General features: G+C 59.0%; 1 protein-coding gene across 1 annotated transcript; it reads left to right on the plus strand.

Annotated features, from left to right (window-relative positions):
* Window positions 1-3,582: 3,582 nt before the first annotated feature.
* On the plus strand, window positions 3,583-19,596 carry KCNC3 (potassium voltage-gated channel subfamily C member 3). The gene is given in 6 exon segments (XM_032264444.1): window positions 3,583-4,455; window positions 8,581-9,688; window positions 12,193-12,384; window positions 12,627-12,655; window positions 12,657-12,753; window positions 17,912-19,596. Coding segments are annotated over 6 exon segments (2,433 nt in total). The 5' UTR covers window positions 3,583-3,585; the 3' UTR covers window positions 18,049-19,596.
* Window positions 19,597-20,822: the final 1,226 nt, after the last annotated feature.

The following is a 20,822-nucleotide window of genomic DNA, read 5'->3' on the forward strand; positions in this document are numbered from 1 at the left end:
GGACGCCAAGGATGACGGGAGATGGGAGTTGGAGCTTTCAGGAATTTTGTGCCTCGAGGGCCTGGGAACGGATGGATTGGGGAGGAGCACGGGTGGGAAAAGGAACTGAAAACGCGGACAGACGTTGGCCTCTCCCCTCCTGGTGTCCCTAGTCAGGAGTCGAGGCTACTTCCTGGTCTGTGAACATAGCTGAGGGTCCAGTATTTGGAGCCCTCATGATGCTTCCAGAAGCCCCCTCCTCTCTAATGGGTGGGTGGAGACTCCAGGCTCACACATCCTCCCACAGACCCTGGTGGGGTCTATCGAGGGCCATAAGGGAATGCCGGTATCCAAGTTTCTCAGGGCCTGATGGAGTGTGGACCAGCCTGCTACCCAGGCCGCTGCCTCTTCCCCTCCCATGGCCTCTTATCCTGAGTCGCATCGCGCATTGCTCCTTATTCCAGTCCCTTTCCCCCACAGCCCCTGCCTTCTCCTATACCTTCTGACCTCTGCAAAACAAACGCTGATTTGGTCACTTGATCCTGTGCCTGGCTTCTGTCTAAAGCAGAAGGGAAAAGCAGGGTTGAGGGGAGAACATGGAGGAGGAAGCCTGACCCAGGTCCTTACCTAGCCTCTAGTGCATATCCAGCCCCTGCTCTCGCCCCCACCACCCCACCCCCAATTGCCCAGGAGCCTCACCCAGCCCCAGCTCAGTCCATCACCTCAGGATTCGCTGCTTCTGCCGGGGGGTGCACCAGAATTCGGGGCAGGAAGTACCTATGTCTTTTCTCTGCCCTCTTGGGTCCCATCAGAAGCTGGAGGACATGGTGGATTGGTGCAGTGGAGAGCCCCAGGTCTGGGGAGTGAGGGCAATGACCTTCCTGGGCTGCAGGACAGGCCCCACTTCTGCAACTCTCTGCAGTGACGCAGTCCCAGCCAGGACGGGGGTTAGAGGGGATGTTGGGGGGGGGGCTGAAAGGGATGGAGACCCAAAGAGAGGGGGACAGGGTCCCCAAGAAGTAGAAACAGAAACCTAGAACGAGAGAGCAAGAGACCCAGACGGTGAAACATAGGAACAGAGACCCAGGGAGGGGACAGAGAGAACGTGAAGGGGCACAGACTTAGAGGGAGAGAGAGAAGGACAGAGCCAGCAAGAGAAAGAGCAGAGACAGAGGGGGAAAGGGACGGAAGAGGGGGAAATACACCAGAGACGGGGAGAGGGAGGGAAAGGGGAAAGAGGCTGTCAGAGAACAAGGAAACAGACTCAGGTGAAAGGGCAGAGACCCAGAGAGGAGGCAGGACAGAGCGGGGTGCGGTGGGGGGAATAGAGGACAGGGACACAAAAAGAGGGACAAAGACCTAGGAGGTGGGGTACAGAGCCCCAGACAGACACCCCTGAGAAAAATGGTACAAAGACCAAGAGAAAGAGACTCGGGGGAGCTGGGGTGGGGGCGGGGACTGAGACACTGGGGAGCAGAGACTGAGTCCTAGAGAGAAGGGGGCAAAGACTCAGAAGGAGGGAGACGGAATCAGAGACCCAGAAGGAGGGCCGACTTACAAACGAAGGGCTGGGGACTCAAGGGTGGGGACAGAGGCGACGACACAAACACTCAGAGAAGGGAGAAAAAGAGACACCAAGAGACCCAGAAACGGGAGCGGGGTGGGGTGGGGAGGCGATACGAACCGGCCGCCGCACCTGCAGCGGGAGGCGGAGGGCCAGGAACTGAGCGGGCGCCCCCTGACCCACCCTCCTCTTCCCGCAGGCGCCGCCTCCTCCCTCTGCAGCCGCAGCCGCAGCCGCTGGCCCCGCCCCCGCCCCCTGCGCCTGCGCCCTGCTTCCCGGCGCTTAGGACCGCCCAGGGGGTGGGTCCTGCCCGCTCCGAAGCGGTCCCTTTTCCTGGCCCGGCCCCTAATTCGCCACCGCCTACTCCCCCGGACCTGACCTCTCAGACTCCTAGCCCACTCCATTTTTTACTGGTCCTGCCTATTGCCTCTGTCTTGACAGTTCTTCCTAGCGCTTTTTCCTATCCCCTCTCCCGTCCTCTCTGCCTCCTTGCGTGACCCCTCCTCACCAGTCCTCATCTACCCTCGGCCCTCCAATCTTCAGTCCTTCTCAGGGTAGCCTACGTTGGAAGTTCTCGCCCCCCTCTTTGAGGACCCCGTGACCTTTAGGCAGTGCCCTCTCCCAGGTCCTCTGATCCCCGACTCCCCGTTCCAGGTCCCTCCCTTCCATCCAGCCCAGTAGATTTGTACTCTTTGCAGTCCCACTGTTCCTCTGGGACCCACCCTCCCTTAGCCCTGCCCTGCTCTTGCCTGCCCCGGTTGCTTTAAGCCCCTCACAGCCCCGCTCCTCCCTTAGTCTCTCCTTCCTACCGCCCATTCAAGTCTTTTTTTCTTTTCTTTTTCTTTTTTTTGAGACAGAGTTTCTGTCGTCCAGACTGGAGTGTAGTGGTGCAATCTCGACTGCAACCTCTGCCTCCTGGTTTCAAGCGATTTCTCCTGCCTCAGCCTCCCGAGTAGCTGGAACTACAGGCACCCACCAGCACGCCCGGCTAATATTTGTATTTTTAGTAGAGGCGGGATTTCACCATTTTGGCCAGGCTGGTCTCGAACTCCTGACCTCAAATGATCCACCCACCTCGGCCTCCCAAAGTGCTGGGATTACAGGTGTGAGCCAGCACGTCCGGCCTCAAGACGTTTTCTATTTGTCAACCCCCACTCACCTTCCTCAGTTCCACCCATCCATCGGGACACATCCTCCGGACCTAGCCCCCACTAACCAGGACCACCTTGCACCCTCAGCCCCGCCCCTCTTTACTGGCCCCTTCCTTTAGGCCTATCCAGACGCTCTCAGGTTTTCAGGCCTCTCTCAAGTCTGCACGCCTTCCCACCGAGTCTAAGTCTTTGTTCTCCTCCCCCGTCCCCTTTCAGTCCAGCCTGTTCCCCTTGCGCGGGAAAGTCCTGCGTCTCTAGTTCCCGCCCCAGAGCAGTCTCATCTACACTGTTACTACTTTCTGCGGCCCTGCCCCTTCCAAGCAATGCTCCTCCCCACCAGGTCCTGCCTGGCGGTGTTTTAGGTGGGGGCGGGCCATCTCTTTTGTTTCTCTCCACCCCTTCCTCAGTCCAATCAGGACGGCCGCTCTCATGGTGGCCCCGCCTCTCCAGGCCAGTCGGGTTCCTTTAAATAACTTTGACTTGTCCCCACCTCCCTCTGCCCCACCCGCACTTTTTCAGCTCAATCAGGTCTCTCTCTCGTATCTAGTCCCGCCTTCCCCCTGCTCCCAGTGCCCCCGAACACAATTAGTAGTAACCGGTCCCGCCTCCTTTGACGCCACGCCCCGCCCCTCCGCCCTTTCTCTCTTGGAAAGAGCCAATCGCTGTGTCTCATTGGCGGCCCCGCCTCGTCCAGCTGGGTCGCGTTAGAGTCCCCGCCCCGTTCCTCCCGGCCACAGCCCCGCCCCACCTCCCCCAGCCCAATCAGTTGGAGTTCTCTCCCAGAAGCCACGCCCCCTCCACCTCGCTCCTCCTCCCACCCAATCCCGTCGGCCTCTCTCCCTGCGTCCCCGCCCCCTACGTCCCCGCCCCTCCTGCCCCGCCCACCGTTCAATGCTGAGCTCAGTCTGCGTCTCATCCTTCCGCGGGCGCCAGGGGGCCAGCAAGCAGCAGCCGGCGCCACCGCCGCAGCCGCCAGAGTCCCCGCCGCCGCCACCGCTGCCGCCGCAGCAGCAGCAGCCTGCGCAGCCCGGCCCCGCCGCGTCCCCGGCGGGCCCCCCGGCACCCCGCGGGCCCGGGGGCCGGCGCGCCGAGCCATGCCCCGGGCTGCCGGCGGCGGCCATGGGGCGGCACGGCGGCGGCGGTGGCGACAGCGGCAAGATCGTGATCAACGTGGGCGGCGTGCGCCATGAGACGTACCGCTCGACGCTGCGCACCCTGCCGGGGACGCGGCTGGCCGGCCTGACGGAGCCCGAGGCGGCGGCGCGCTTCGACTACGACCCGGGCGCCGACGAGTTCTTCTTCGACCGGCACCCGGGAGTCTTCGCCTACGTGCTCAACTACTACCGCACCGGCAAGCTGCACTGCCCGGCCGACGTGTGCGGGCCCCTGTTTGAGGAGGAGCTCGGCTTCTGGGGCATCGACGAGACCGACGTAGAGGCCTGCTGCTGGATGACCTACCGGCAGCACCGCGACGCCGAGGAGGCGCTCGACTCCTTCGAGGCGCCCGACCCCGCGGGCGCCGCCAACGCCGCCAACGCCGCGGGCGCCCACGACGGAGGCCTGGACGACGAGGCGGGCGCGGGCGGCGGCGGCCTGGACGGAGCGGGCGGCGAACTCAAGCGCCTCTGCTTCCAGGACGCGGGCGGCGGCGCCGGGGGGCCGCCAGGGGGCGCGGGCGGCGCGGGCGGCACGTGGTGGCGCCGCTGGCAGCCCCGCGTGTGGGCGCTCTTCGAGGACCCCTACTCGTCGCGGGCTGCCAGGGTGAGCGCGCTCTCGGGGCCCCCATCCACCCCACCCCCGTCTCTCCAGGCGGCCCTAGACTCCCAGGAGCGTCCCAGCCCCACCCCTCTGGGTCTCTTTAGGCTTCTCAGTCTCCTAGAAGCTTCTTCCCCAATCCTGAGACTCCTGGGCTCCTCCGAACACACCCCCATCTCACAGTCATCCCCCAGATACTCCAAAGACCAATTTCCAACCTTCAGGCTCTTCCAGACCCCTCCAAACCTCACCCCGGCTCTCCAGGCCACCCTAGACCCTTAGACACGTCCTCCAGACCGTGAATCTCTCCGTGCTTCTCTGAATAACCCCACCCCCAACTTTCCTGGGCCCCTCTGAGACCCTCCCCAACCCTCACCTCTCCTGGGCCCCTCCAAACCTCTTCCTACTACTCTTGGCCACCGTCTAGCCCTCGGTTTCTTGGACCTTCCCCAAAACCTCAGAAGACATCTCTTCTCAGCTCTCAAAGTGTCCTAGGCCCTGTGAACACTGTCCCCCACTTTCCTCGCTTTCTCCCGACTCTCAGGGGCCCCCTCTTCAACTCTCAGTCTCTCCCAGCATCTCCCTGATTCACCCCGTGGCCCCTCTCCCAGAACACCTCGCTGTCCAAGTTTGAATCTCCTGATTATATTTTCCACCCCTCTTCTGCTCTCAAAGTCTCATCAAGCCCCCCCACCCTAACCTCATAGCCTTCTGACTCCTCTGAACCTCCACTTGCTCTTGCCTGGACATTTTCACCTCCCCCTCGCTGCAGCACTGAGTCTGCTGGAACCTCTGGGCCCCCTCTGTCTTCACTCTGTTCAACACTGCTCTTGCAACCTCCACGCCAACTCCCATCCCAAGGACTTTCCCCATAAAGCTCCAGACCTCCCCCAAGCCTTTCACACTCCTCCTCGGTGTCTCCAGAAGCATCCCATGCCTCCATCATATGCCTTTTCTCTCCAGAACCCTCATATGTCCTCCAGCATTGCTCTTCCTCTTCCATAGATCCTTACAGCTTCTCCCCTTCATCATTTTAACTGCACAGTTCACTCTCTACCCCTGCGACTCCCCCCACTCCAAAGCCCCCACAGCCTCTTTCCTAGCCTAAGTGACTTGCCTCCCTGCTCTAGAACTTTTTCTAACCTCAAACCCTGGGACACCCCTCAAGTCATCAGCCCCAAAACTTTCATCTCAGAATAGCTTCCAATTATTTCTCCGTTGCCTTGGTATTCCTTCCACCTGCCCTCTTCTTTTCTAGAACCCCCACTGTGCAAAACTCAGAACCCAGCCTCTCAGCCTGTCCCCCTCCATCAAAGTGAACTAAAGAGCCTTCTCTCTCTCCAAATTCCAGATTTTTCCCAAAGTTCTCTCCATCGCTCCCAGAAAACTTTCCTCAAGCATCCATAACTTCCTAGGCTAAATGACTACCCTCCCCCTGGGTTCTCTCCTGAACCTCTTCCTCCTACTAACTTCCTCCCTGTCCCGGAGACTCTGGAGGGAGAATGTGGTAGAAAAGAGAGGGGCAGTGCAAAATGGGGGCAATTGGAAATGGGGAAAATAAGAGCGATCCCAGGACCCACTCCTGGGCTCCTGGGGACCCAAACACCCAGGGGAGCAGGTCTTGGCTCCCTCCCCCCACCGTGCCGCGTCCTGAGCCGGGAAGGACGCGGAGCCGCAGTGCCGCATTCGCGCCGGGGGAGGGAGGGGGGCGCCTGAAACCACCGCATAAAGTTTGGTCCCCAGAAAGCGCTGAGTTGGCGAGATTTAGGGTTGGATAGGGGGAGGTGGGGAAGAGGAGGTGCGGAAGGGACATGGCCCTAGATGCCCACTCAAGACATTGAGAGGCTCCTTCCCCCATGGTCTGGGGCGCCCTTCTTTCCTGTGACCCCATTGAAGGATGCTGAGGTGAGAGGCGGGATGAAGGTAGAGTTCTTCGGTGATGATCAAGGTTCGGGACAGTTACTCAGGTCATTCATTTACTCTACAAATGTGTTTTGGGTGTTCATGGTGTGCCGAGCCCTTACCAGTCTCCCAGTGACATGGCTTGAGAGAGTTGGGAGCTGAGGCCAAAGCAAACTGGAGGGTCCCATCCTACAGCCCCCTGCCCCCGCCCCCTTCCCCGTAGTCACTCCTTTCCTTCTTATAGGGACTCCAAGCCCTCCTACCCCTTCTGCTTTTGAGCCACCTTGGGGTAAGGGGTTAAACCAGCCCGACGCCGTCCAGCCTCTGCAGCTGCGCACTGCGGCGGGTGCCCACTTTTCCCTGTGCCCTGGGAGGGCAGGAGTTAATCAGACTTCTGGCCCGAGGCCTCCCGCCGGAAAGCAGCAACACTGCGGCTGCGCGTTGAATACTAGGCTCCGGCCCGGAAGGGGTTAAGAGGGCCCGGAGCCGCTGCGGCTGCGCACTGCGGCGGGGGAGCTGTCCGCGGTGCTGGCCGTCGTGCGCCCCGCCCCGCGGCCCGGCCGGCCCGCCCCCACTGCGGTGCCGCAGCAACGCTGCTCGCCCAGCTCGGAGGGGGCGGGGAAGAACTAGGCATGCGCTCTGCGGAGGCCTCTGGCCTCTTAAACCACTGCAGAGAAGTGAAGGTGGGGGTGGGGGTAGGGGTGGGGGGAGTGCAGAGAGGACCTGCGCTGGCCCCCAGCCCACCCCAAGGTCCAGGGTCCTCTCTGTGGCCCTGAAACTCCCCAACCCCTACTTCCTAGCTCTGCACCTCAGTAAAGTCAAGCCCAGAGCCCATGCCCCAACCCCTGTGGAGGAAGGTGGGTGCACAGAGGGACACTGCTGACCTTTGGCCCACCACAAAGTCCAAGGTCCTCTGTGTGGTCCGACAGTGGCCTCTCTGTGCTCTGCACCTCTGATTAGATGCAGAGCTCCCCATGCCCTCCCCTCCTGCACTACTCATAGGATTAAATCCTTCTCTTTACTATAACACCTGTCTTCCTTCCCTCTCCAATGCACTCCTCTCCCCTCCCACCCCTCTGCGTATCTGATAAAGCCCATGACATTTCTAGGGGCCTGGTTCATTGCTTTCCTTCCCCAAGACCCTGACCCCACTCCCTCCTCTTCTAGGCCTTCATCAAAACGCCCATCACTGTGTGGCAGGACTCTGGTCATCCCCCATCTTGAAATGGCTCAGGGCCCTTCACCCTTCATCCTCTGCACCTTTGGCAAATGCCCAAACCTCTCTTTGGCCCTGGCTCTGCCCTCTCCCACAAAGTTCAGACCAGTGACTCTCCCTTCCGCTGCAGGGCCCTAAACCCTGCCTGACTCTCCTCTTCCCTTTTTGCAGGCTTTTAACCCTTCAACCCCTTCTTCCCTTAGGGGCCCTGACCCCCTGATCCCCTCTGTGGCACCACCCCTGCCCGGTGCTCTCTGGGTGAGGCCTTGACCTTACCCTCCAATTAACTGCTGTCTCCATACCCTAACAACAGCTCAGATCTTCTGTGTTCCAGGCACTGCTCCAAGCTCTGTGTTTGGAGCCAAGTCCTTATGCTCATCTAATTTAACCCTCACAACAGTCCCACTAACAACTTCTGGTTCACAAAGCTCAATCTCTTTGCCCAATTTTGACAGGTTAAAAGCCAGATTCAAACCAGGCTCTCTGACTCTTAACCACCTCATGATTCTGCCTCCCTGCCCACCTTCTCCCTTTCCCCTGCATTCAACTCCAAGTTGAGCCCCAAAGCCTCTGGGACACACAGGGTGTGTGATCTTAGACCCCGTGGCTCCCATCCTGCAGAACCTGTGGACCCTGCTGGGGAGCCCTGAAATAGGACACAGGAAACAGGAGGTTGGGGGGAGGTGGTCTAGGAAACAGCAAGGGGCCAGAAATGTTTCCAAGGAAAGAAGCTGCCCATCTGCTGTGTCTGCTGGGTCCAGCTCTTTCCCAACTGCCTCTGTTCCTTTCTCTTCCTTTTTGCTAGTTGTAGAGGGGAGATTCTATCTAGATCTAAAATCTCCAGATCTAGGTGGGATTCTGGAATTCATGGAGCCATAGGTGGGACACCTGGATTTTACCCAGAGTTTGGGCGCAGGAGGCTGGGGAAGGGGGCATCGGAAGGGTCTTCTGGAGGTTATGGTCAACCTGATGCCTAGATCACCTCTCCGTCTCTCTCCTTTCCTGCCCTGCAGTATGTGGCCTTTGCCTCCCTCTTCTTCATCCTCATCTCCATCACCACCTTCTGCCTGGAAACCCATGAGGGCTTCATCCATATCAGCAACAAGACGGTGACCCAGGCCTCCCCGATCCCCGGGGCGCCGCCAGAGAACATCACCAACGTGGAGGTGGAGACGGAGCCATTCCTGACCTACGTGGAGGGAGTGTGCGTGGTCTGGTTCACCTTCGAGTTCCTCATGCGCATCACCTTCTGCCCAGACAAGGTGGAGTTTCTGAAAAGCAGCCTCAACATCATCGACTGTGTGGCCATCCTGCCCTTCTATCTCGAGGTGGGCCTCTCGGGCCTCAGCTCTAAGGCCGCCAAAGATGTGCTGGGCTTCCTGCGGGTGGTCCGCTTCGTCCGCATCCTGCGCATCTTCAAGCTGACCCGGCACTTCGTGGGGCTGCGTGTGCTGGGACACACGCTCCGTGCCAGCACCAACGAGTTTCTGCTGCTCATCATCTTCCTGGCCTTGGGGGTGCTCATCTTCGCCACCATGATTTACTACGCGGAGCGCATTGGCGCTGACCCTGATGACATCCTGGGCTCCAACCACACCTACTTCAAGAACATCCCCATTGGCTTCTGGTGGGCTGTGGTCACCATGACGACCCTGGGCTATGGAGACATGTACCCCAAGACGTGGTCGGGGATGCTGGTCGGGGCACTGTGTGCCCTGGCGGGGGTGCTGACCATCGCCATGCCCGTGCCCGTCATTGTCAACAACTTTGGCATGTACTATTCGCTGGCCATGGCCAAGCAGAAGCTGCCCAAGAAGAAGAACAAACATATCCCCCGCCCCCCGCAGCCGGGCTCACCCAACTACTGCAAGCCTGACCCACCCCCGCCACCCCCGCCCCACCCGAACCACGGCAGCGGGGGCATCAGCCCGCCACCACCCATCACCCCGCCCTCCATGGGGGTGACTGTGGCCGGGGCCTACCCAGCAGGGCCCCACACGCACCCCGGGCTGCTCAGGGGGGGAGCGGGTGGGCTGGGGATCACGGGGCTGCCTCCTCTGCCGGCCCCTGGCGAGCCTTGCCCGTTGGCTCAGGAGGAGGTGATTGAGATCAACCGGGCAGGTGAGCCTGGGCGTCAGGGGTGGGGGCACCGGTGGAGACCCGGGGAGGAGTGGGGAGGTAGCTGCCAAGGTTCAGAGAGCCTCGAGTGGTCAGCATTGAAGATATGAGGGAGCAAAAACCAATAGCAGGAGCTCAGGCCAAGAAGGAGGCACAGATAGTCACACAGAGACATAGGTTTCATGGGAAGGAGTTTTGGGGAGAAACAGATTTGCAAGGTATTCAGAGGGGCCCACGAGGCAGAGGCAGCATCATCAGCTGTACAGTGAGAGGGACCCAGAGGAGAGTGGGGCTCACAGAGAGACACACAGAGAGGGTCTTGCACAAATCACAGGCAGGCCGGAGACAGAGCCCCAGGGACGGTGTGGAGCATTCGGCAGCAGCCCTTAGGGAAGAGAGGTTGAGGGAGTTAGGGTCTGCAGAGATTGTCATGGAGACCAGAGAAAGAGATGGGATGCAGATTTTTGATGGGGGTGGGGGCCATCAGCGGCCCAGAGCTTGGGTTCTAATGACAGCGAGCCTGAGGTGGACAGACTTCAGAACAGAGATTCAGGCCAGGGCAGAGCCCCAGGGCAGAATGGAAACCAGGGCCTGGCCAGTGCGGGCAGCCTGGGAAGGTCCTGGAGAGAAGTCCGGAGAGGTGTTGCTCAGAGGAAGGGGGAGAGCGATGAGGGGAGAAGAAAGCTGCCTGAGCCTCTGTGTGTGTTCCTCCCCCTGGGAGAGTCTGTGCCTCAGAAGCAGTGGCCTGGGAGTCTGGGAGGAGGGAGAGGCTGGCGGCCCCCCTGCATCGCCCCGCCTTAAGTAGGTCAAGAAAGGGAGCTGGGCCACCTGGCCCCCATCTTGCTCCCTCAGCCGCTGACCCAGTTTCACACCAATTAAAAATAGCTGGAGTCAGAGCCTAGGGGACCCTCACCTCCCATCTCTCACCTTCCCCATAGTGCCCTTCCCAGAGCCCAGCACTCCTCCCTCAACAGCCACGTCCTAGCCCGCCACATCCTCCCCAGCCATCCCTCCACCTCCTACTCCTACCCGCCAAGTCCCCTAAAGTTCGCTCCAGCCAACCAGCCCACAACATTGCCTGACCCTCTTCCCAGCACCCAACTTGCTTCATCCCCAACTGTCTCTTTTTTTTCCCTCCCCCACTCCACCCCAGAGACGGAGTCTCGCTGTCTTCTCCCAGGCTGGAGTGCAGTGGCACCATCTCGGCTCACTGCAGCCCCTGCCTCCCAGGTTCAGGCAGTCCTCCTGCCTCAGCCTCCCAAGTAGTTGGGACTACAGGTGCATGCCACCATGCCCGGCTAATTTCTGTATTTTTGGTAGAGACAGGGTTTTACCGTGTCAGTCAGGCTGGTCTCGAACTCCCGAGCTCAAGTGATCCGCTGGCCTCAGTCTTCCAAAGCAGTAAGATTACAGGCGCGATCCACCACGTCTAGCACCTTTTTCCTTTTCTTTTCTTTTTTTGGGACGGAGTTTCGCTCTTGTTACCCAGGCTGGAGTGCAATGGCGCAATCTCGGCTCACCGCAACCTCCATCTCCTGGGTTCAGGCAATTCTCCTGCCTCAGCCTCCTGAGGAGCTGGGATTACAGGCACGCGCCACCATGCCCAGCTAATTTTTTGTATTTTTAGTAGAGACGGGCTTTCACCGTGTTGACCAGGATGGTCTCGATCTCTTGACCTCGTGATCCACCCGCCTCGGCCTCCAAAAGTGCTGGGATTATAGGCTTGAGCCACCGCGCCCGGCCCTCCTTTTCTTTCTTTTTTTTTTTTTTTTTTAGACAGGGTCTCACTTTATCACCTAGGCTGGAGCTGTGGTGCCACATGACTCACTGCAGGCTGACCTCCCAGGTTGAAGCGATCCTCCTGCCTCAGTCTCCCGAGTAGCTGAGACTACAGGCATGCACCACTGTACCCGGCTAATTTTTCTACCTTTTGTAGAGATGGGATTTTTTTTTTCTTTTTTTTCCTGTCAGCTTCATCAGGTTGAAATAGAGACGGGATTTTATGTTGCCAGAGCTGGTCTCGAACTCATGGCCTCAAGCAGTCCTCCCACTTCAGCCTCCCAAATTCCTGGGATTACATGCATGAGCCACTGTGCCCAGCTCCAGATCATATCTTTAAACAGCACCGCACCCCAGTCCTGCTCTTCCTGGTACCCCACATCTGGTACCACCACCACCATGTCCCAGCTCTCAGTACCTCCCCGCGCCACCAGCCTCTGTCCACCTCCCTGTCTAGACCACCCTTCCCAACTACAATCGACCTTCCCAGCACTCAACACCCTCGCCTATGATGACCCCCCAGCTGTGCCCCCTTGATACCCCCCCCCAGCTGTCCCCCCCCCCCGCCACTGTCCTGGCCACTCCTTATCACCCTGCCGCTGAAGCTCCACTGCCAGCGCCGAACATCCTCCCGCGCTCCCAGCATCAGCTCCTTGCAAACCATCTTGCCCCTCCACATGTTCACCGCATCTCACTCTCGCCTTTGTCTCTGACACCCTTGGGAGCAGATCCTCGCCCCAATGGGGATCCGGCAGCAGCTGCGCTTGCCCACGAGGACTGCCCAGCCATTGACCAGCCCGCCATGTCCCCAGAGGACAAGAGCCCCATCACGCCTGGAAGCCGTGGCCGCTACAGCCGGGACCGAGCCTGCTTCCTCCTCACCGACTATGCCCCTTCCCCTGATGGCTCCATCCGAAAAGGTGAGATGTCCCCCCACTGGCCCCCCGGGACCCTCCCTCTCTCTCCCCTGCCCAGAGGAGGGAGGAGAGGGTGATAGGGGAGGAGGCGCTGGACTTCCCTTCCCCCTTCCCTTGGCCCCAAACCGCCTCCCTCCCAGATCTTCCCCATACCCCCGCCCCAAGTTTTCTCACCACTGACCCTTCACCTGTCTTTATTCCATGTCCATTCCCCCGAACCCTCTGGCCTCTTCCCCCACCCCCAGCCACTGGTGCTCCCCCACTGCCCCCCCAAGACTGGCGTAAGCCAGGCCCCCCAACCTTCCTGCCCGATCTCAACGCCCACCCCGCCGCCTGGATACCCCCCTAGGGGACCCCCCCCCCCCCCCCGGGGTAAGTAGTCCCCCTCCTCTGATCCCCCCACTCCCAGACTCCCCACTCCTGCCTGACTAACCCCTCTGAGAACATGCAGCCCCCACTGACCGAGACTCCGGCCCCATCATTGCAAACAGCTGTACCCACTTAACCTCCAGCTCTTGACACTGACCCCACACCCACCTACCCAGGACTCACCCTGCTCCTCACTAACCCCCAAACTAACCCAACCCTGCCTCCCACACTGCGCCTGCCCTCACGACTGACCCCATCCTCACCCCCATCAACATCTCTGCCTCCCTTCTTGGCCCTAGGGTTTTTAAAAATTCAATCAGGAAAGCAGGGGGCATGCCCAGAACACTTCTGGGTGCAGGATGGGAAGAGAAAGGTTCAGCCACCTGTCCATTCCCCCGTGAATTCAGCCAGTGCTTAGACAGCACCCACGTGCCCCAGGTGCTGGCCATGGGGAGTTCAACTGTGAACAAAATCCAGTACCCCAGGAGCTTCCACTTTGGAGCAGGAGGCAGACACGGACCTAGAAAGTCGTTTGAGGAGATACATGCTAAAACAGAGGGAGCACAGGCAGTAAGAGGAACCCTAGAAACTCCCAGGGGACGGGGGTGGGCATCAGGGAAGAGTCGATATCTGCAGTGGGACCCTAAGGTTGACCAGGAGTCCTGGCCACACGCAGAGGAAGTGATCCCATCCAGGAATGGTCAGAGGGAACTGCAGGACAGCACCTAGGAGACTAGACCCTGGAGGGAGAGGGATCCTCAGGTGAGATGAAGCCGGGGCCAGGCCGAGAGGCTGCAGCCTTGTCTAGGGGGCTGGGGAGGAGGCAGGTGAGCTGGGAGGGGCAGCTCTGGGGTCTTGTGAGGATGGACGGGAGGTGGGAGGCTGGAAGTCAGGAGGCTGCAGAAGAGGCTGAGGCGACAGGTGGAAGCCTAAGCGGAGGCCAGGGATGTGGGGATGGAGAGGAAGGGATGAGGCAGAGAGAGTCGGGGGTCAGGGAAGAGGAGGGACAAGTGAGGGGGTGTTATTTAGTAGATGAATCATTCAGCAAACATCACTAAGTACTTATACCACATGCTAGGAATTTAACATATATTCTTTCATCCTCGTAACAACCTGAGCCAACTCCTAGCTTCTTTCATTCATGTATTCAATCCATTCATTCAGTTTTGGCAACTGATTCTTTTCCTTTTTTTGAGACAGGCTTGCTGTGTCACCCAGGCGGGAGTGCAAAGGCACAATCTCGGCTCACTGCAACCTCCACCTCCCGGGTTCAAGTGATGGAGTCTCGCTATGTTGGCCAGGTTGGTCTTGAACTCCTGGGCTCAAGCGATCCTCCTGCCTTGGCCTCCCAAAGTGCTAGGATTACAGGCATGAGCCACCACCCCTGGCCACAACTGATTCTTGAGAACATAATTCCAGGCACTGTAGATTTGGGATTAAACAAATCATGAATCTGCCATTATGGTTTACAATCTAGAGCAGGGATCAGCAGACTAACTCCAGTCTGAGGACCTGATCTTTCAGCTGTCTGTTTTTGTAAATAAAGCTTTACTGGAACACAACCATGTGAGCCACAACAGCAGAGTGGAATAATTGGGACAGACTATATAGCCCCCATAGCCAAAGAGATTTACTATCTGGCCTTTTACAGGAAAGGTTTCCAGTCTCTCATAGGAGGAAGCAGAAAATAGGCAATTGAGGCTGGGTGCAGTGGCTCATGCCTGTAATCTCAGCACTTTAGGAGGCAGAGGTGGGCAGATCACTTGAGGTCAGGAGTTCGAGACCAGCCTGGCCAACATGGTGAAAACCCATCGCTACTAAAAATACAAAAATTAGCCGGGTGTGGTGGTGGGCACCTGTAGTCCCAGCTACTCAGGAGGCTGAAGCAGGAGAATCGCTTGAACCCAGGAGGCAGAAGAAGTTGCAGTGAGCTGAGATTGTGCCACTGCACTCTAGCCTGGGCGACAGACAGTGAGAGTCCCCTAAAAAAAAAAAAAAGAAAAGAAAAAGGAAGGAAGGGCAAAAGCAATGAAGATAAAGGTAAAAGAACAAGATTATTAGTCTGGCCACTTCAGTTAAAGAGGTCTGGCTGGGCACAGTGGCTGCCACCTATAACTCCAGCACTTTGGGAGGCCAAATTGGGAGTAACCTAGGAATTTGAGACCAGCCTGGGCAACTTAGCAATACCTATTTCCTAAAAAAAAAAAAAAAAAAAAAAAAAACTTAGATGTGGTGGTGCATGCCTGTAGACCCAGCTATTTGGGAGGCTGAGGTGGAGGACTGTCTGAGCCCAGGGATTTGGGAGGCTGCACTGAGCCATGATTGTGCCACGGTGCTCTAGCCTGGGGGGACAGAGTGGGACCCTGCCTCTGGGGAAAGAAAGAAGTTCTGCCACGGACTTTCTGAGGAGGTGACACAGAACCTCAAGGGTGAAAAGGGCCAGGCAGGCGGATAGGCCCTGAGCTGCCTGGGGTGAGGGGAAGAGCGTGGCTTGTTAAAGGGACAGCAAGGAGCTCAGTGAGGCTGATCCCAGTGGCCAAGGGGAGAGGGCTGCCGAAGTTGGGGAGAAAGATCAGGATGGGTTCTGTGGCCATAGTCAGGAGGCAGGACTTTATTTTAAATGTGAATGGAAGCCACATGAAGGTTTGTGGTCCACGCTTTCATTCAACAACCAGCTGTGGAATCGTTTCTAGAAATGCAGATGCATCCTCAAGAATGCCTGCCCACAGCCTAAGGAAATGCCCTGGGGGAACCTGAGGAGCTTCCAGGGATGGCATCATCTAAAGCCCTGTGTTTCACAGCAGTTCAGGGAAGGCCATGGCCAACCCACCACCCCAGGCCACAGAGCACGCTGGGCGAGAGCCCGGCTTCCCACTCCTAGTCCAGAGCGGGGACTGTGTGGCTCCTCTTGCTTCCATCCCCGCCACCTCTCCTTTTTACAACCCCCCCCATTGTCCATTTCCATCTCATCCCCTCACTCCCCTCCCTGCTCCTATCTAACCCCTCCCTGCTTGCACCCACTCCCAGTCCTTTACCTTCCTCTGTTCCCCACCCCCAGGTCTGGGAGGGCCCCTGTGGGATTGAGGGGAAGAGGGCGTGGGGAGGGTGTGGGCCTACGAGTGAGGGAGGATTGGGGTTGGGGTGGTTGGGTGGGGGAGGTCCCTGCTTCTCTTGCCTATGATGCCAGAATCCATTCATTGAACTCAAATCATGGCTGGAGCTGATGGGGTCGGCTGAAGCGTCTCCTCCTGTGCCCTGGGTCCTTCCCCCTCCATCTGTCCCCAAGCCTCTTCCTTGCTCTTCCACAACCCCCGCTCCCACAAGACCCCTTTGGCCTATTCCCCCCATGCTCCATCCCCCAAGAGTCTCTCCCACCGCGACCTTCCCTTCCCAATGGTTTTGTTTTTGAGATGGGGTCTTGCTCTGTCGCCCAGGCTGGAGTGCAGTGGCTCGATCTCGGCTCACTGCGGCCTCTGCCTCCTGGGTTCGAGCGATTCTCCTGCCTTCGCCTCCTGAATGGCTGGAATTACACGTGCTCGCCACCATGCCCTGCTAATTTTTGTATTTTTAGTAGGGACGGGGGTTTTGCCATCTTGGCCAGACTGGTCTCAAACTCCTGGATTCAGGTGCTCCCCCTGCCTCGGCCTCGCAGAGTGCTGGGATTACAGGTGTGAGCCGCCACGCCACGCTGTCTTCTTCCCTCTCTATTGTCCTCCCAAGACCCTCCTTACCTCTAAGCCTGTCCTCCACCCATGCTCCTCCCTCCTACATCTGCGCTCACCTGATCACTGGCTCCCACTCCTCCCCCCGCTACCATACGTCCCCGCCCCCCCCCCCCCCCCCCCCCCCCCCCCCCGCACTCTCTCCCCTCTCCCTCCCCTAGCCACCCCGGAAGCTCCCTCCATATTTGATGTCTCAGCCGCCCCCCATTTCACTGCTCCCCTTCCCTGGAAAACACCTGAGAGGAGGAATAGATGCCGGGAGTTTCTCCATCCCCCCAACAGTGAGGCTGTGTTGGGGGGTTTCCCCTGACCATCCTCCCTCCCCGCCATGACTCTGTGTATTTCTGTCCCCAGCTCTTGTCACCGCCTGAGACCTCGCGAGACCCTCGGTCCCCCCCTGCCCCTTCCCCCCAGGTTAGCAATTGGGAATGGCTGGGTGGGGGTGTTCCCAAGACCCTGGGCTTCAAATCTCCCCGCAAGCCCTCTCTCCTACGGTCAAGACACCTTGGTCCAGACAGTTCCCTTAGCGTGGCCTGGAAAAGCCACAAAACTCCCTGTGGGGGCTGCAGAACCGTGCTGGCAGCCCTGAGCTTTGTAGAAAACACACACACTGCTGCTGGATCTTGAGTCCCATTAGCTATAAGATGCTGTGAGAGCCTTCCGCACCCATCAGAAGCTTAGAGCCTTCTTGGACCCTTTAAAGTGGTCTCTCTCCCCAGACCTCCCCGTCCTCCCCCACCCCGCCCTTAGAATCTTCCGGAGGAGCCTCCTTCTCCCTACCCCCCACTGCTCTTGGAGTTCTCCTCTGATTCCCCAAGGGCACTGCCAGCTTCACTCCACTCAGCCCCTCGCAGACCCCACCCCCTGCCTGCCCTCTTTCCCTAAAACTAGGTCAGCCCCCAGCCCTGCCTCGGTCACACCGTTCCCTGCCCTCTCTGCTGGCTGCTCCCACGTGCATTCCACGCAGCCCCTCCCCACGCCCCTGCCGCCCACCATCCCGCCATGCTGCCCCCCACCTTTTGCCTCAGTTGAGGGCACCAATGGAGAAGGGAAGGGGGGTGGACTGCGGTGGGGTTGGGGCGGGGGAGGCTCGGTGGGCACCAACCTGCCTCCTAATCCAGAGTCTCTCCCCCTCCCCGATGTCTCCACCTTTCTCGTCGATGTTGACTGACTCCCCGATTTGTTCACTTTCTCTCTCCATCTCCTTGGTCCACCTCTGTCCATCTTTGTCTCTTGTCATCTGTCCTCTCTTGTCTCTGTCTGCCTGTCTCTCTGTCTCTTACCTTCTCTCTCTTGCCTTGTCTCTGGGTCTCTCTTTTCCTCTCCATCCATTTCTCTGTCTGTCTCTTTCTCCCTGCCTTGGGTCTCTCTGTTGGACCCTTCCCTGCACCCCCATCTTTGTGCGTCCCCCCTGTTCCTCACACCTCCCCACCCCCCAGGTTACGAGAAATCCCGCAGCCTGAGCAGCATCGCGGGCCTGAGCGGGGTGTCCCTGCGTCTTGCGCCCCTTGCCACCCCCCCTGGCTCTCCCCGGGCCGCCCGCCGCGCGCCCCCGACCCTGCCCTCCATCCTCTAGCGCTCCCCTCCCCCCTGTGGGGGGACTCGGGGGTGACTGGGAAGAAGGTCAAAGGAGCTGGGGGTGGGGGGTGGGGAAAAGGGTTTTTTAAAAAAAATCAAAAAGTCATTAATAATATGCAACCGAGATGACGATGCCAGCAGACACCCCCGGGCCCCTCACCCCCAACCTGGGCCCCACCAGGATGGAGAGAGGGGCCACAGCCTGTCCCCCCGACTCTTCCCCCCAAAAAAAAGCCTTCTCAGGTCTCCATGAGCCATAGGACATACCCCTCCCATCAACTTGTGTAAATAGGTCCAAATTAAGCCAGTTACATCTTGGGGCACCTCCCCCACACACTGCATGCCTTCCCTAACCTGGAGCCCCCCACTCCAAGTCCACCTCAGCAATAAGCCGCCAGGGGCTGCATGTGTGGGTTTGAGGGGCAGGCACTCTGGGAAGGGGGCTGGCACCTCCCAGGGGTGGGGCTGGCCTTTCAGGTCTCCAGCCTTCCATCCTTCACCCCAGGAGGACCACCAACCCTGTGTGTTGATTAGGGGAAAACAAACCAAAAACTAGAAGCAACAGAGGGGAAGGAGGAACAGTTACCCAAGCCCCAAATCGGAGTTGAGCTCAGATGCGGGAGGCAGGGCAGGCTTCGGACCTGCTCCCTCAGCCTTTAGGAGGATTCCTCTGGTGAATTTCACCCTCTCATCTGCCCCTTCCCCCCAGGACCTGCTCGCCTCTATTCTTGCTGCATGGACTCAGACCTCCTATCCCAGGATTCCTGGGATGATCTGGCCCTAGCACACGAAATTCCTCAACTATCCCCCTCCATTCCCAGGACATGAGACCTGCACCCAGAATTCTGAGACTGACCCTGGCACCCCACATTCCCCAATCCCCACACGCTCCTGCAACTTAACCTCTGCACACAGAGGCTCCCCGAATCGCCCTCCCCCCACACTCCCGCCACCCCAAACACCCTCACCAAATTCCCTGAGCTGCATCCCAGCACTTCTCAAACCTCCAAGACTTGACCCAGCTCTTTTCAGCTCAAATTCAGCCTTTGGGATGCTCCAAAATCTTCCCACAACTGACATTTCCTGGACACCCCCAAATCCTCAGGCCTGCCCCCCCATCCCCAAAGCCCTAACAGACTTGTCCAGCCCAGGTTCCCTGGACGCTAGAACTTCCAAGACAGGCCAGCCTGTCTGCAATTCCAGGGAACCAGACCCTCCCCAGGCACCCTCTTCGTCCTACGCCTGACCCTGAGTCCCTTCCCTGAGACGGTGCCCCAAAGGTACCTTCTTCACGGACGCCAGTGTTTCCCAGAGGGTCGTGTTTGTACCCTTGGTGGTGTGCTAACGTTTTAGGCAGTTCAAGGACAAACACTTGTTTGAAAAGTTTGTTTCTAATGTGCACATTTTGTACAGAAGCCGGTAAGTGCAGGCATCGCTGCCTGGCTCTAATGCGGTTTATTTAGGTTAAGAGTGTTTCCATTTAAAGTAGTGCACAAATGATCACCGAGGCTGTTCCCCAAGGGAAAGACACTGAAATATCAGAAGACTGGGAACCGACAACATACCCAACTCGGCTGGGATCCCAGCCCCCCTTCCCCATTGGTCCTCGCCGCGTCGCGCTCGCGGGTGGAAAACCATTTCCCACCTCCCATCCTGGCTCAAGGATGCGCTACCTCCCCCAAGCCCAGAGACCACGCCGGTCCCAGACTCCTTAGCGGATCTCCTTTTTGGAGCCAGGGGCCCATGGAATTAGCAACCTCCCTCCCTCTGCTCCCACGGCCTCAGGAACCCCCCACCCGAGGGTGGATGGGGGGCGTCACTGAGCACGATTCTCGATGCAACGATTCCTATGCAAGGGGCATTTTGAGTCCCCCCCATCCTTCCCTCGGACCCTAAACCCTGGTGAATCAGGGGTGAGGGGTGGGGCGGGTTTTGGTGGGGGCGGGGCAAAGGGCTAGGGGCTCCAGACACCAGGGTACGGGGTGGGGAGTGATTATATTGCCAAAGGGTTCAACTTCTTTAACAAGCCCCCTCCCCCGTTTCCCCTGACCTTCATGAAAGCCGAAGGGGGCGGGGAAAGGGGGTGAGGGTCTTTTCCAAAGGGTACTGACCTCTTCCCAGCGTCTCCCCCTGCTCGCCAATCCGCCACACGTACCCAGCTTTTTAGTTCAGCTTTTCGAAATAACTACAATCATGATAAACTACGAAACGTGATTCTCCTCCCCTCCCACCCCATCCCCCAAGACAACAGTGTGGGATTCGGGGAGGGAGAGCGAGCGAGCTAAAGGGACTGTTTCCAAGTCCTGCTCCCCCTTTTCCCCCCGGCCGCCAGGGTGCCTGCACTTACACGCATGCGCTGCATGACGCGCCCCCCACACGCATGTCGCACCCCTCCTGCGCTCCGGGAACGCACGGACACGGGCCAGGGGGCGGGGCGATTGGGGAGGAATGAATGGCGGGGGGTCTTCCTGAGCTCCGAGCTCCGCGGCTCACCCTCCCCAACACACACACACAGCAATAAGTTTCTCTCACTCAAATGTGGGCGGGGCGGGCCCAGCCTGTCGCTGGGTGGGGGGAGTGGCGAGGGGGCGCTCTCAGGGATGGGGGCGGGGTTCGGAGTCAGTGTGGGGAGGGGAGGTCTGCAAAACGTCCAACTTTGGTGCTAATGGCGGGTCTTCTCAGCCCACCTGCAGGGCAGGGAGGAAGGGGTCGGCACGGCCCCTTCCCCAAGCCTCCCCCACGCCCACCCTGGGTGCATGAACCGCCCAATGC

The sequence above is a fragment of the Sapajus apella genome, unplaced genomic scaffold, assembly GCF_009761245.1.
Source record: "Sapajus apella isolate SASKATOON/1434 unplaced genomic scaffold, GSC_monkey_1.0 scaffold144, whole genome shotgun sequence".
Classification (NCBI taxonomy): Eukaryota; Metazoa; Chordata; class Mammalia; order Primates; family Cebidae; genus Sapajus; species Sapajus apella.